The following is a 15,000-nucleotide window of genomic DNA, read 5'->3' as shown; positions in this document are numbered from 1 at the left end:
CAGTAAAATTGAATGATCAATAAGATCAAACGCTTTTTTAAAGTCGAGGAACACAGCACCACTGATTTCAGATCGGTTTGTTGCAGACAACCAGGTGTCGCATAGCGTGGTAAGGGCGCTGTGACAAGAGTGATTTGTTCGAAAACCAGATTGAAATTGATGGAAAAGGTTTCTGCTTTCTATGTACGCGAGCAAATGTTTGTGAATATGTTTTTCCAATGGTTTAGATAAAATGGGTAATAAGGAAATGGGTCTAAAATTAGTTGGGTCGGATAAATGTCCGCCTTTATGGAGTGGAATTACTTTTGCTCTCTTTAATAAACTAGGTACATTATTTTTCTTTATGCAGAGATTATACGCATAGGTTAGTGGCTCCACAATATATGGTAGAGCTAATTTGGCCAAGTAATGAGAGAGAGAGAGAGAGAGAGAGAGAGAGAGAGAGAGAGAGAGAGAGAGAGAGAGAGAGAGAGAGAGAGAGAGAGAGAGAGAGAGAGAGAGAGAGAGAGAGAGAGAGAGAGAGAGAGAGAGAGAGAGAGAGAGTATACACATACAAATACGAGTACGAATACAAAATGTTTGATTGTGGTGAGGCTTAGCCTCTTCACAAAGGTAGGAGGGATGGGGCCATACAATAATTTGCGAAACTATGAAGACGGAACCGAGGTAACGTAACCGAACTGTCCGTGCCATGAATACCACAGCTCTTAGTCCACATTGCATTCAAATGCAATTTTGCAGTCGCGACAGTTCGCATAACACGATCAATATTTGCTGTTTCCGAAATGTGCCATGCTCAGCCAAGACAGTCCAGGTAATGTCTAACGAGTGGAGCCACGACGAGTCATTTCCTCTTTGCCACTTACATCTCACCTCTGTATTGCTCCATCACTCCTTCATCCCTGGGTTGAAGACGAACTTCGAAGTTGTAATCCTTGATGAACCATCGCGTGGTATGTTTGGAATCAAGATCATGCACAAACACAAAATCGTCCGATTCACACCGTACGTCTGGATACTTGAATCTGGACCCGGTGTCAACCGTGATCCTCCTTTTAATCTGCCTGTTGCGGCTCTCACGGCGGATCAAGCCAACTTTCGCTTTGTTTCCCACGACCCGTTCAGTGCACCCTTTTGCGTACTCTGAGTCAATGCCTTCCTGTTTTGTAGCGATTTTCGTAGGGTCAATGGCAAGGTCAGCACGGTCGTCAACTTGCATTGAGTCACACCTGTCTTTGTCAAAGATGTGTTTGTCTACACTGTGTTGTCAGTTCAACGGTTGTGACGTACTCACAGTGACTCTGGTTTTCACATCCTGCACGTGCTGGGTAGTGGTAGCACAGCTATAATTGTTGACAGTTACCTCTGCCTCTGTGTTATATGTTCCGCTTCAGCTGCTTTACAATGCACGAAATTATGTCTTTTCATTTCATCACGCTTCATGAGCTGCTTTTCTTTCTGTTGTGAACTGACTGTAGTGTTGGCTTGGGCTGATAACGGCCAAGTAAACCTCAACACAACTGTTGTGCTGTCAGCTTCCCCCTGGTTTGTCCACGAAAATAGCCCAATTTCGTCAAGCGGAGTAGGGAAAACCTCATGTGTGAGATGTGTTCACTGATACATTAGTAATAAAAAGAGACCATGGCACGCTTACTGCCAGTCTAACTTGATAACAGAGTCAATATGCCAAGATTGACACCAGAACAACGCGAGAGGGCAGTGGGTCGATTATCGGCTGGTGATGACCCAGAAGCGGTAGCAGTCGCTTTCAATGTGCATATGTCAACAGTATATCGCCTTCAGCAACGTTTTGTCAACACGGGAAGAACTGCTGATACACAACGAAGTGGAAGACCTCGCGTTACCACACAGAGACAAGATCGCCAGATCCTGCGACATCATTTGAGAAACTGATTCCATACAGCCAATGAAACAGCCAGGAACATCGTCGGTAACCACCAGAGACCCATCAGTGGCCAGACAGTACGCCGAAGACTTGCTGAGCGAGACCTCCAAAACTGCCGTCCAGCTAGAGGACCAGTTCTCACTCAAAGACATCGCATGTTGATGGGCGTGTCAGAATGTGGCCAAGAAGAGGTGAACGCTATGCTGGTGACTGCGTCATGGAACACAATGCCCAGGGTGGACCAAACGTCTTGGTCTGGGGTGGAATCGGCCTCAACCAATCCCTGGGACCTGTGTTTTTCAACAATCTTGGTCCTGGTCGGGGAAACGGCATCACAGCACAGCGTTATATTGACCAGATCCTACAGCCTCATGTTGAGCCCTTTTTCCAGGCGCGCAGAAACTCAATCAATCAATCAATCAATATGAGGCTTATATCGCGCGTATTCCGTGGGTACAGTTTTAAGCGCAGGGATTTATTTATTTTTTCATTTTTTTATTCAAGGCGCAGGGATTTATTTAGAAACTGTGTTCTGCAGCAAGATAACGCTCGCCCGCACACAGCCAGGGTCACCCATGCCTTCCTGCAGCACATTGACATCGATATCATGGCCTGGCCGGCCCTCAACCCAGATTTGAATCCCATTGAACATTTCTGGGACCAACTTCAAAGAAAGCTCAACCAGTTACGCCCAGGACCAAGAACTGCCGCAGAACTGCGTCAGGCCCTTATCCATGCCTGGTGCAACATCCCGAGAGACGCCATCAACAGACTCATCCACTCCATGAGGCGCCGCTGCCAGGCCGCCATCAACGTCCAAGGGGGTCACACACCGTACTGACCATCTGCAGAGGCTTCCTTTGCCCGTGGCAGCGAAAGACTATGCCATAGCCAAGAACAGTGTGCGACGAACAAACCACCGTGATTTTGATTCGTTTCGATGTTACGTTTATGAGAAATGACATTTTAAAATTGTGATTAAACGTTTTTCTGGAGAAAATTCGCGTTTCTTTTGTTGCTCGGTATATGTTCGTACAGGGAACGCGAGAAACACGTGAGCGGTTCGTTTTCTGCAAGTCTTTTTTGTCGCATTCGTGAGGCCAAGAACAGGTACTTTGCAAAGGATACAAGCTGATCCTCCACCGTACAAGTGAGCAAATATCGTAAACAGTCTTCGTCTGAATAATACTGTATTCTGCCAATATATCTCTGCCTGATGCCATCGTAAGTGGGGCAATAAAAAACAACATGGCTTTCGTCTTCAGCAGTATCCGGGCAGAAAGGACAGTCACGACTGGTGTCAGAGTAAGAGTAGCGATGTCGATGGGCATTGAATGGGCAGACCCTAAAAGTCTAAATCCGGACAAAGCAACTTTATAAAGGCTCACATGAATCATATCCAGGTATTCTTCGTGCCCAATACAACTTTTGAATCTGTGGTAAAATTCAAGGCGTGTACTTTCTGACAGACGTGTAAACCATTCATGTGAAAACTGGTGCCTCATTGTCTCCTTCAGCTCTCCCAGAAACAACTTTTCATCTGCCACTCCAGCACACAACCAAACGAAACCATATCCAGACTTGCACAAAAGGTCTTTGACATGTGTGACCCAGTTTGTTTGCCCTCTGTCGTGATTGTTCAAAAGAGAGAGGTAAGCCATCTTTGAGAGTCGAGAGAATGGTTGTTTTAACAGCCAAAACCAGTATTGCACACATTTTGCAGCAGCATCAGCGTAAAGTGGATATCTTCCTAGCTCGCCGTATATCGTATCGTTGGGGGTCGACGGGGGTACGTTTATAAACAACTTAAGGCGTAAGGGTCACCCAGAATTTGGAAAAAACATCGTTTTTCAGATATACAAAATTATGATGTTGCCAAAAGCTAGAAAAATATATCTATTTTCATGTGCAGTTTACATTTTGTCTCTAGCATACATCGTTTTCTTGCAATAAGTGCTCAAAGTAGGTTGGTGGGAATTAAAAATCACTGGCCGAAATATCTAAAATAACAACAATCCTATTTGCGCTGAGCTGCTGGAAAATAATAAGCCTAACCTGTCTCTCTGGTTTACAACAACCGTACAACGACTGCTCCCTACAGTTGACGGCAAGATGGCGGCTTTCGTGCATTGAAAGTGAATTTCGCAGCGAATTATCGAGCCTACTGTGAAAAGAGTCAACTTTTTGAGAAAATCATCATGTTTTATGTGGTGAAAGTTCGCGCGAAATCACAGAGCAGCTACACTGTCTGCATGATCAACTTTTTTTTAAATATTCACCTATTACATTGAAACTTTGCACATCAAATGTTCACTGGACTGGCTATAGTTTGTTCTAAAATGAAGCTGATAATCAGAAAAATAGAATTTTTTTGATTGTGTGATATATCATAATAATATACTGACGTCCAAAAGAAACGCGAAAAACAGTGTCTAGTGTCATTTATTGCCTAATAAAAAAAATCGTACAAAAATTCAAATTTCATTATTAATGTCCAATTTTTGGTAGAGTAGAACACTGACTTATGGTCCATAACACGGTAAGGTTGCGGAGACGATGCGTTATTAGCGCTTAACAGAACAGTCAATAGCGTGTGTGGACCCCATTAGCATCGATTACGGCCTGGCATCGGCGGTGCATTGAGCGGACCAACGTGTTGCTGGCTTGCCTGGGAATGTTGGTCCATGCCTGCCGGACGGCCCGATCAAGATCAGCGACAGTTGTGGGCCTTGGGACCACCCTGTTGAGCTGTGTCTGGAGCAAGTCCCAAAATTGCTCAATAGGGTTCATGTCAGGAGATAACGCTGGCCAAGGCATCACCTGGATGCCTGAGCGGTGCAGGAGATCCTGAGTGGCCCTGGCGGTGTGGGGGCGCGCGTTGTCGTGCTGGAAAACCCAGTTTCCATAGGCTTGAAAAAAGGGCAGCACATGAGGGTGCAGCACCTGGTCCATATAGTGCTGCGCTGTTACGCCGTTGCCGGGTCCAGGACCCAGGCCTTGGAAGATGATGGGACCTAGCACCTGGTTGTGGCCGATGGCGCCCCACAACATGAGGCTGGGCCCACCCCAGGCGTTGTTCTCCACGACACAGTTGTCAGCATAGTGGTAACCACTTCTTCTCCATACCCGAACATGCCCGTCGGCATGGTCAATGCAGAAACGGCTTTCATCGCTGAAAAGCACGTTCTGCCAGCGAACATTGTTTCAATTGAGGTGGCCTTGCGCCCAATGCAGGCGTGCCTGTCTATGGCGCACGGTGAGGACGGGTCCCCTGGCTGGACGGCAGTTCCTCAGCCCTCTGAAGCGCAGTCGCCGGCTGGCCGTTTGCCTAGAAATGGGTGCCTGGTGTGTCCCTATAACAGTTCTGGCTGTTTCTGCAGCTGTTCTGAAGGGATGTGCAACATGGCTGGGGAAAATGTGCCGATCTTGCCTTGGCGTCGTCACTCGGGGTCTGCCGCTTCGCTCGGCATCAGCAGTAGAGCCAGTTATCACAAACCGCTGCAGGAGACGATAAATGGTGGATATATGACATTGGAAAGTCGCAGCCACGGCTTCCGGCGTGTCCCCAGCCTCCAGACGTCCAATGGCTCTCTCGCGTTCAGCAGAAGTGAGTCTTGGCATGGTGATAGCGTCGAATGAGGGACTGATGCAACCTGTAACTTTGTGCCATTTTTATCATCTAGTGACAGTGAACACCACTCACTGATCAGCTTTTGTGCTTTTCTTGCACGTGCAGCTGAACTGCACAAGAAAAATGTCTCAGCTAACTCGGGCTTTACGTGGATTGCAAGTGCGCTGATGCGGTAAAATTCACAATACACCTTCCTCAGACATCGGTCTTGATATACTGGCTGTCAAAAATAACGCAACTTTTGTTAATCCAGAAAAAAATTATTTGTAAAATAAATAATATTTTTCGCGTTTCTTTTGGACGTCAGTATATATAGAATTATAGTATTCTTTGCTAATGCTACTAAAAGCAAAATTTCCAACAAAACAGAAAGCTTTTAGAACATACTGTAGGTAATGATGCTTTAAATATGAGTGCCAATTTATTTTTCAATTGGACACATACTTTTTCCCCAAGAGTGCATTGAAAAATGCTAAAATTAGCATTTTTGCAGGTTTATTTTGCCCATTTTTTTACGAACTAAATAATTTTTTCAGTTGTTCTACTTAATTTAGGCATTCAAACTTGATGTTTTCTGAAAATATAATGATTTTTGAAGTAAACTACCAAATATCAAGCCAATTCATTGATTACAAGTGACTGAATAAAAAAATAACAGTTTTGGTCCGACAATCTGGGTGACCCTTACGCCTTAAAGGCAAATAGGTGAACTTTCTCAATCTGTTTATTATTCTGGTGGCCCCATATTTCTGCTGCATACAATAATGATGGAACGATCTGTGTATCGAACAACTTAAAGAATACAGCGCACGAATGACACCCATTGGTTTTTAGGGCCTTAAGAATTTCAATAGTGCCTTTCTTCGCCCTGCAAACGAAGTCCTCAGTACCAATATTATAACTTAGCATTGTTGAAAAGTTTAGTCCCAGGTACTTGTATTTTCCAACAACCTCCACTTTCTCATATCCCAAAGTCCATTTTCCCCTCGCTGACAGGTGGCCACTGTTACGACTAGGTTTTGTAAATTTACGTATGATGTACTCACAAATTACTCATACTCTCTATTCCAGGTTCGACCTCACTCATAACAATAATCAAGAAGGGAAAAACAGTTTAACAATTTACTTTCGTCCTTTGCATCCAAATACTACACAATACATCTAATGTCAACACGCAAACTATTCAACTGTCAATTCTGGTCATACACAAAATCAATTATCTAACTGGCCTTTACTCGCACACACATGCATACTTCACTTTCTCACGTTACCACATTTGAGTCTTCCATGATGATGACGACGACGACGAATGACACAGGGTAAAGATGAAGACGATGTGCATAATGGCGATAATCAGGTTAACAGGACCAATTGATGAAGACGGTGACAGTAGACATGCTGGAATGACGAGTGACACTGGATAGACGTAGATGCTAGTTTACAGTCATGCTCTCATGCTCTCCGCTGCCGAAGGAGACTATGGCGGTGGGGGTTGCCGGATTCATACTTCCTCGGTTCCTCCCTTTTGTCTGACGTACAAAGAAAACGACAATAATAAGTCTCTGGTATGCAAACTGGGAATGTTGTATAAATATGCATGGAGTTGGCCAGTTTACATAAACACTACTAATAATTCGATACTCTAACTAAATCGGTTATACAACATCAAAGAATATTTACCTCACTTCGGCAAGTCATTCACTCTATTTAACTTCCATCCGTCCTCTGTGACAATTCAGGTAAAAGTGACCGGGACAGCTCACCCGTCCACCAGTTGGGGTGGATTCACAAAAACTTCACGTGCAACGTGACAAGACAAAATTCCGTGGGTGTTTAGGCTGCCAACCCTAGCATCCATAGGTGCTTGCACTTGACATTATATTATACCTGTCACGCACACATGCACAAAACACGCACGCAGTCTGTCATCCACGACTCAAAACAATCTTGCTCTTCCGACCACAAAACACAAGTTGACACGAACAGTAGATTAAGGACGTTTCTTACAAACAATCAATTATACATAACATAAATACACGCACAACACTATCTAACTATACAAATCTTTCTTTCGGCAATATCCACAACAACAACAAAGATCAACCAGCGTTAAAGCCTATAACAACAAAGAATAATTATTTAGAAACTTTCATACCTCTCACTTTCGCTCAGTTCATTATGACGTTATAGCTCCTGCACGTTTAGCTGTTAGGACGGGCTAAGGCTAATGTTACCGTGCTTGCGTATCCGAAATCGTTCATGAACCGGAGTCAACGAGGCCGTGGTGCGAAGCGACAGGAGTCATCGGTGACGTCGAGTCCTTGCCAGGCGAGCAGTGCCGTCGTCGAAAGTGGAGCAGGCAGACATCTCAGTAGTAGGTCAAGACCTCAGCATGGTGAAAACCAACAACCTGGAATGGTGAACGCAAGACTTAGTTCACGGTAACAGTAACATCGCCCACCCGTCCTTATAACTTAACAACCAAGTGCAGGATTAAATGGACATAATTCTCTACTCTCACTCTCATGCATCTCGAACACACATACCAACGGACTTATACATTTAATTCTGCTAAGTATGAAGTCCAACGAATAATACCAAATTCATTCTATAAACAAAACTGTCCACCACTCCCCTTTCAACCAAAACATATTCATTCAACAACATACCAAACCATTCCCCAAAACAAACTCACAAATTCATACCGTTCAAGTACAAAGTTACACACGCACGTGCACACTATACATTCCGCCATCTTGGATTGACCGGTTTTCAGAAGTCAATAAGCAAAACTAAACCTGAGAATAATTTAACTGTAACACACACAACATAATATTTAATGATTACATACCACATCCTGGTTGTATTGAAGTAGCCATACATATCCCCTGCCGTTGATAACAGGTTTCCGGCATCTGCTCTACGCAAACAGACCCTACGTTCAACGAAGAACGGATTCGCTTGGAACGCAAGCTATCTTCCCTCGGCTAAAGGCAAAGAACGAATGAATCAAAAGGAGTATCTACGAGCTCGAATTTAGCTCTGAGTTCACCTTACAAAATACAAGTAAAACACACGTGAAATACCTGAGCACGAGCTCCACGAGACACCTGCAGTTAACCAGCGTCTACCTATGACAGGCGAAATAGAGGAACACAGGCGCTCCAATACAATACATTTAACCCCACAGCATAAAAGTATGCTAATATTAAAGCCGCTTGTGACAAACCCCCCTACTCAAACCGAACTACGGTTCGTCACAAAAATTCTACACAATGCGGCTGTAATAGTCTGCTCCGACGTTGTCGCATCCTCGGATTGCTCTGATGCGGAACGTGCATGTCTGAAGCAACAGGGCCCAGCGAATCAAACTTCCGTTCGTCATCTATGTCTTCTGTAGAGGTTGAAGGGACTGGTGATCAGTCTGTAGCGATTCTCTCTCTCTGAGACTGTCAAAGTGCCAACACGGTCGACAGCGATTCTCCGGAAAGGTTCATCTATGAGGGGCATCTTTCCAAGGTGAGCTTTGGGTGATCCTCCTTCAGGTAAAGCTCGATGACCAACATCACAGGAATGAACATAACGCCTGATGTCGCCCTCCATCCCTGGCCAGTAGAACGAATGCCAGAGTCTATTCTTAGTTTTCTTTGTCTCAAGATGACCAGTCTTAGTAACATTGTGGTATCGTCTCAAAATACCCGAACGAAGAGTCTCGGGCACCACCACCTGACTGAAGGTCTTCTCCGTGGTTATGAAAAGGCGATGCAGGACGCCCTGTTTCCAAAGGAATTTCACCTTTCCTTTCTTCCCGGATGGTGTAGGGTTCCTCCCTTTTGCCAGCTCCCGCACCCTAGACAGAGTTGGGTCAAGCGTCTGTAGCTGGATCAACTTCTCTCTGGTAACACCTAGACCAGAGTCCTTCATCCGTAGGGTTTTAGGAGGTTCTTTTTCTCGCGTATTTTGGACTTGAGTAATGGCGGCTATCTTGACAGGTTGAGCTTTCGCCCGGTACACAGGAACTTCAAGGGTTTCTCCTCCAGGCTGAACGATCCGGTTTCCGATGAGTACGGGGTATGTTAGCTGGTCAGCCACAATAGCTACAACGTTCCCTGAGAAAAATGGGGACTCTAAATGTACGATCGTAGTAGGACAAGTCTTCTGAACGTTCCCTGCTGCGAAACGAATAGTTTGACTTCCCTGCTTGAGGTTACAGTCTTTTACCAAAGAGGAGTCAATGACCAGTCCGTCGGCGCCTGTGTCACGAAGAGCAGATACTTGCGATCCATTGATACTGACCGTGCATAAAGGAGTGTACGAAAGTTGGCTACATGGGTCACAAAGGGTAGGTAACTCTGATGTGGCAGCAGTGGTTCCTGGCATCGTTACAACTGTTCTCACGTTGGTGACGGTCCGCACGTTGAAGGACGATGCTGAATGCGGGCAATTCCTACGGATGTGCCCAGTTTTACCGCAACCGTAGCAATTTCTCTTGGGAAAAGGGCCGTTGGGGTGGACGGGACTAACTGGGGCAGAGTCTTCCTCAGGATTTTCAATGTCCTTCGTGTTCTTCTCGACTCGACCAGTCGCAGTAACCGGGTTTTTCCTGGCTCTTTTTGATGCAGCAAACCTCTCAGCTAGTTCGGCGGCCTCGGTGACGTTCGCCGGTTCGCGCTGCCGGATGAAATCCGCGAGGTCCCCAGACACATGGTCCATCAGGTGTTCCATCAGTAGGAGGTCTCGGATTCCAGCATAGGTCTCCTCTTTCTTCGCGGCTTTCCTCCACCGTTCAAACCAAATTCGAAGACGGGTAGCAAACTGTATAAACGTCTCCTCTCCCCTTTTGGCCGCGAGTCGAAACTTGGAACGATACGAGTCAGCCGTCCAGCGAAAAGATCCTCTAAGGGCATCCACAATGACATCAAAGTTCCCCGCATCCTCAGCTGGCAGTTCCAAGTCAACATCGGCAGCAAAACCTTTCAGGAGGGCTCCCAGCCGAGCTCCCCAGTCACTCTCCCTGTCCCAGCCACTGAGAGTTGCTGCTCTCTCGAATCGTCCTAGGAAGGTGTCGAGATCCTCTTTGGCTTCATCAAATGGATCTATTTTCAGACGAACTGGTTCAATAGCCCTACTACGAGAACTTGAAGTAGTCTCTTCTCTCCTAGTCTTTTCTATCTCTGCACGAACTCTTTCTTCTTCCAGTTCAGCTAGACGTCGGCGGCGGTCGTTTTCTTCCTCTTCTCGAAGTACTTTTCTTCTGATTTCTTCCTCCTCCCTCTGAAGTCTTCGTTGAGCATCCTGTTCCTCCCTCTGAAGTCTTCGTTGAGCTTCTTCTTTTCTCAGTTGAGCTTCTTCTTTTCTCAGTTGAGCTTCCTCTTCTTCTTGAAGTAGTCTTCGTTGAGCTTCTTCTTTTCTCAGTTGAGCTTCCTCTTCTTCTTGAAGTAGTCTTCGTTGAGCTGCTTCCTCTTCTTGAACGTATTTTGCTAAAGCAGCCCCTGATCGAACGCCCAAAGCACGTCCCCTAGCGGCTATAATTTCTTGAGCTGACGTGAGGGAACTAGATTTTTCAATAGGGTCAACAGCAGCTCCATCCATATGCTTTGGCGTGGTAAGTGTCATACGGGGTGGAGAATTACCATGATCAGGGGTAGAAAAACTTGCCAGAGCGGCATTGCGAGATTTAGATCCCGACATGATTTCTCACCAAATGTAAAAGGGTTAAGTCGCCAACTATGGAAAAGCAACCTAACTACTTCACAACAAAATTCTGAAGCAAAACATCTCAATCTACAACATTTCCAGACAAATTACAACAGGGAAAAATGCTATAAACAACGTCGAGACATGTACCCAGCACCGGCTAGTATTCACAGGTGGCCGCTGTGAAAATCAGGTTAAGCCTTAGCACGTACAAGCATGTTATTCAATCATCCCTATTCAAAAATCAAACCTGACAAGACGGTACAAACAAACAGACGAACAGAGCAAAATCATAGGTGACGATGTAATAATAAAGATCCCGGACGAGCCCCCATTTGTCACGCACACATGCACAAAACACGCACGCAGTCTGTCATCCACGACTCAAAACAATCTTGCTCTTCCGACCACAAAACACAAGTTGACACGAACAGTAGATTAAGGACGTTTCTTACAAACAATCAATTATACATAACATAAATACACGCACAACACTATCTAACTATACAAATCTTTCTTTCGGCAATATCCACAACAACAACAAAGATCAACCAGCGTTAAAGCCTATAACAACAAAGAATAATTATTTAGAAACTTTCATACCTCTCACTTTCGCTCAGTTCATTATGACGTTATAGCTCCTGCACGTTTAGCTGTTAGGACGGGCTAAGGCTAATGTTACCGTGCTTGCGTATCCGAAATCGTTCATGAACCGGAGTCAACGAGGCCGTGGTGCGAAGCGACAGGAGTCATCGGTGACGTCGAGTCCTTGCCAGGCGAGCAGTGCCGTCGTCGAAAGTGGAGCAGGCAGACATCTCAGTAGTAGGTCAAGACCTCAGCATGGTGAAAACCAACAACCTGGAATGGTGAACGCAAGACTTAGTTCACGGTAACAGTAACATCGCCCACCCGTCCTTATAACTTAACAACCAAGTGCAGGATTAAATGGACATAATTCTCTACTCTCACTCTCATGCATCTCGAACACACATACCAACGGACTTATACATTTAATTCTGCTAAGTATGAAGTCCAACGAATAATACCAAATTCATTCTATAAACAAAACTGTCCACCACTCCCCTTTCAACCAAAACATATTCATTCAACAACATACCAAACCATTCCCCAAAACAAACTCACAAATTCATACCGTTCAAGTACAAAGTTACACACGCACGTGCACACTATACATTCCGCCATCTTGGATTGACCGGTTTTCAGAAGTCAATAAGCAAAACTAAACCTGAGAATAATTTAACTGTAACACACACAACATAATATTTAATGATTACATACCACATCCTGGTTGTATTGAAGTAGCCATACATATCCCCTGCCGTTGATAACAGGTTTCCGGCATCTGCTCTACGCAAACAGACCCTACGTTCAACGAAGAACGGATTCGCTTGGAACGCAAGCTATCTTCCCTCGGCTAAAGGCAAAGAACGAATGAATAAAAAGGAGTATCTACGAGCTCGAATTTAGCTCTGAGTTCACCTTACAAAATACAAGTAAAACACACGTGAAATACCTGAGCACGAGCTCCACGAGACACCTGCAGTTAACCAGCGTCTACCTATGACAGGCGAAATAGAGGAACACAGGCGCTCCAATACAATACATTTAACCCCACAGCATAAAAGTATGCTAATATTAAAGCCGCTTGTGACAATACCCAATTAATCAAACTCATGTTCGTAACAGCCACCTTTGCGAAAAACTACCACCTTGGTCTTGTCAGTGTTTACCTTTAGTCCTAGTCTTTGAGAGAACTCGAAGAGTAGGTTTAACTGGTTCTGAAGTCCCCATACTGTGGAGGACAATAACGCCAAGTTATCCGCGAACAGCATTAAGAAGATCTCGATCTGGTTTGGCAGAAGCTGAATACCATGATTTCCTTTAGTCATGACATCATTAGCTAACTCGTTTATAAAGTACGTGAATACAATTGGACTGCAAATACAACCCTGTTTTAAGCCCTGGAGGCTGCTGAAGTAGTCTGAAATGTCTCCACTACTGATGCATCGCACACATGCCTTGATGCTAGCATGCATACTCTGAAGCGCATATACATAGAATTAAACAAAGTCATGCAATACTATAGATGCTCTCTCGAAAAAAGACCCGGCCACATTACTGTGGAACTTCCAGTCACTATATACACACATAGAGACAATGACAATGACAATGACAAATCTTTATTTTTCGAGGGTGACAAGAATAAGCATAGATATGCTTTTTTGCATCTGGCCCTCGCCCTAAAGAGGGACTAAACTATGTTACTATAACTATGACTAGGGATAAAAAATAAAAAAAAAAAAAAAAAAAGGTTACATTAAAACATTAATGGTAGAACATATAAGTTTATGTACATGAAGCGCATTATGTAGAAGCATTGTAGATCATAAGGTAGTGTTCAAAATTGGGTGTAAAGCAATGAAGATAAACGGAAAGTAACCCAACAATACATTAGCTCAGCAAAACAATGTATTACAGAGCCAAATCTTCGTGATTTTGTCACAATAAACCATAATTCCGATAATGAACAACTGTATACAAAGAAAACATACCAATCAAGTTTATTTGTTCATAGAGTTCATTAAATGGAAAGAATATTTGGTTCTAAAATAATCCGTGTTGGTGGATTGCCGCAGGGCGTCCGGAAGAGCGTTCCAGAGGCTGCTTCCTGAATAAACAAGACTTGATTTAAATAGGTCTATCCTAGGAAGAGGAGTGTTTAGTTTTATAAAGTGGTGCGAATTCTTCAAAGAGAACTTTGAGCAAATGGTTTCGGGTGCATTTTCTGTCATAATTTTATGCATCATTATTCCTTTGTTGTAATTCATTCTTGACTTTAGAGGTAGGACCCCTATGTTGATGTAGTCTGAGTCGGTGAGAGTAGTCTGTTTGAGTAATACTACATTTAGCGCTCTTTTGTGTAATCTGCCAGAGAGAGAGAGAGAGAGAGAGAGAGAGAGAGAGAGAGAGAGAGAGAGAGAGAGAGAGAGAGAGAGAGAGAGAGAGAGAGAGAGAGAGAGAGAGAGAGAGAGAGAGAGAGAGAAAGAAAGAGAAAGAGAGAGAGAGAGAGAGAGAGAGAGAGAGCGAGAGTGAGAGAGAGAGAGAGAGAGAGAGAGAGAGAGAGAGAGAGAGAGAGAGAGAGAGAGAGAGAGAGAGAGAGAGAGAGAGAGAGAGAGAGAGAGAGAGAGAGAGAGAGAGAGAGAGGTAGCGGTTGCGCTGTGCTGCATAGCACGCTTTACTGTACCTCTCTTCGTTTTAACTTTCTGAGCGTGTTTTTAATCCAAACATATCATATCTATATGTTTTTGGAATCAGGTACCGACAAGGAATATGATGAAATTGTTTTTAAAACGATTTTGGAAATTTAATTTTAATCATAATTTTTATATTTTTAATTTTCAGAGCTTGTTTTTAATCCGAATATAACATATTTATATGTTTTTGGAATCAGAACATGATGAAGAATAAAAGAAAAGTAATTTTGGATCTTTTTATAAAAAAATAATTTTAATTACAATTTTCAGATTTTTAATTACCAAAGTCATCAATTAATTTTTAAGCCTACATGCTGAAATGCAATACCGAAGTCCGCGGCCTTCGTCGAAAATTGCTTGGCCAAAATTTCAATCAATTTTATTGAAAAATGAAGGTGTGACAGTGCCGCCTCAACGTTTACAAAAAGCCGGATATGACGTCATAAAAGACATTTATTGAAAAAATGAAAAATATATCTGGGGATATCGTA

At 43.9% G+C, this 15,000-nt stretch overlaps 1 protein-coding gene and 1 long non-coding RNA gene across 2 annotated transcripts; both read right to left on the bottom strand.

Annotated features, from left to right (window-relative positions):
* Nucleotides 1-7,522: 7,522 nt before the first annotated feature.
* Nucleotides 7,523-10,419, bottom strand: LOC138955295 (uncharacterized). The gene is made up of 2 exons (XM_070326923.1): nucleotides 8,389-10,419; nucleotides 7,523-7,947 (listed from the first exon to the last, which is right to left on the bottom strand). The coding sequence occupies exon 1, from the start codon at nucleotides 10,260-10,262 to the stop codon at nucleotides 8,919-8,921; it is 1,344 nt and encodes a 447-aa protein (XP_070183024.1). The 5' UTR covers nucleotides 10,263-10,419; the 3' UTR covers nucleotides 7,523-7,947; nucleotides 8,389-8,918.
* Nucleotides 10,420-11,667: 1,248 nt separating this feature from the next.
* LOC138955296 (uncharacterized) lies at nucleotides 11,668-12,904 on the bottom strand. The gene is made up of 2 exons (XR_011452177.1): nucleotides 12,534-12,904; nucleotides 11,668-12,092 (listed from the first exon to the last, which is right to left on the bottom strand). It is a non-coding gene; the product is annotated as an uncharacterized lncRNA (long non-coding RNA).
* Nucleotides 12,905-15,000: the final 2,096 nt, after the last annotated feature.

Source organism: Littorina saxatilis, unplaced genomic scaffold, assembly GCF_037325665.1.
Source record: "Littorina saxatilis isolate snail1 unplaced genomic scaffold, US_GU_Lsax_2.0 scaffold_650, whole genome shotgun sequence".
NCBI lineage: Eukaryota > Metazoa > Mollusca > Gastropoda > Littorinimorpha > Littorinidae > Littorina > Littorina saxatilis.
The sequence above is the reverse complement of the archived record's forward strand: the minus strand, read 5'-3'. Positions and strand labels throughout refer to the sequence as shown.

Excerpts from the sequence above, each read along its gene's own strand:
- LOC138955295 (XM_070326923.1), bottom strand. The coding sequence starts at position 10,262 with ATGGAACACCTGATGGACCATGTGTCTGGGGACCTCGCGGATTTCATC.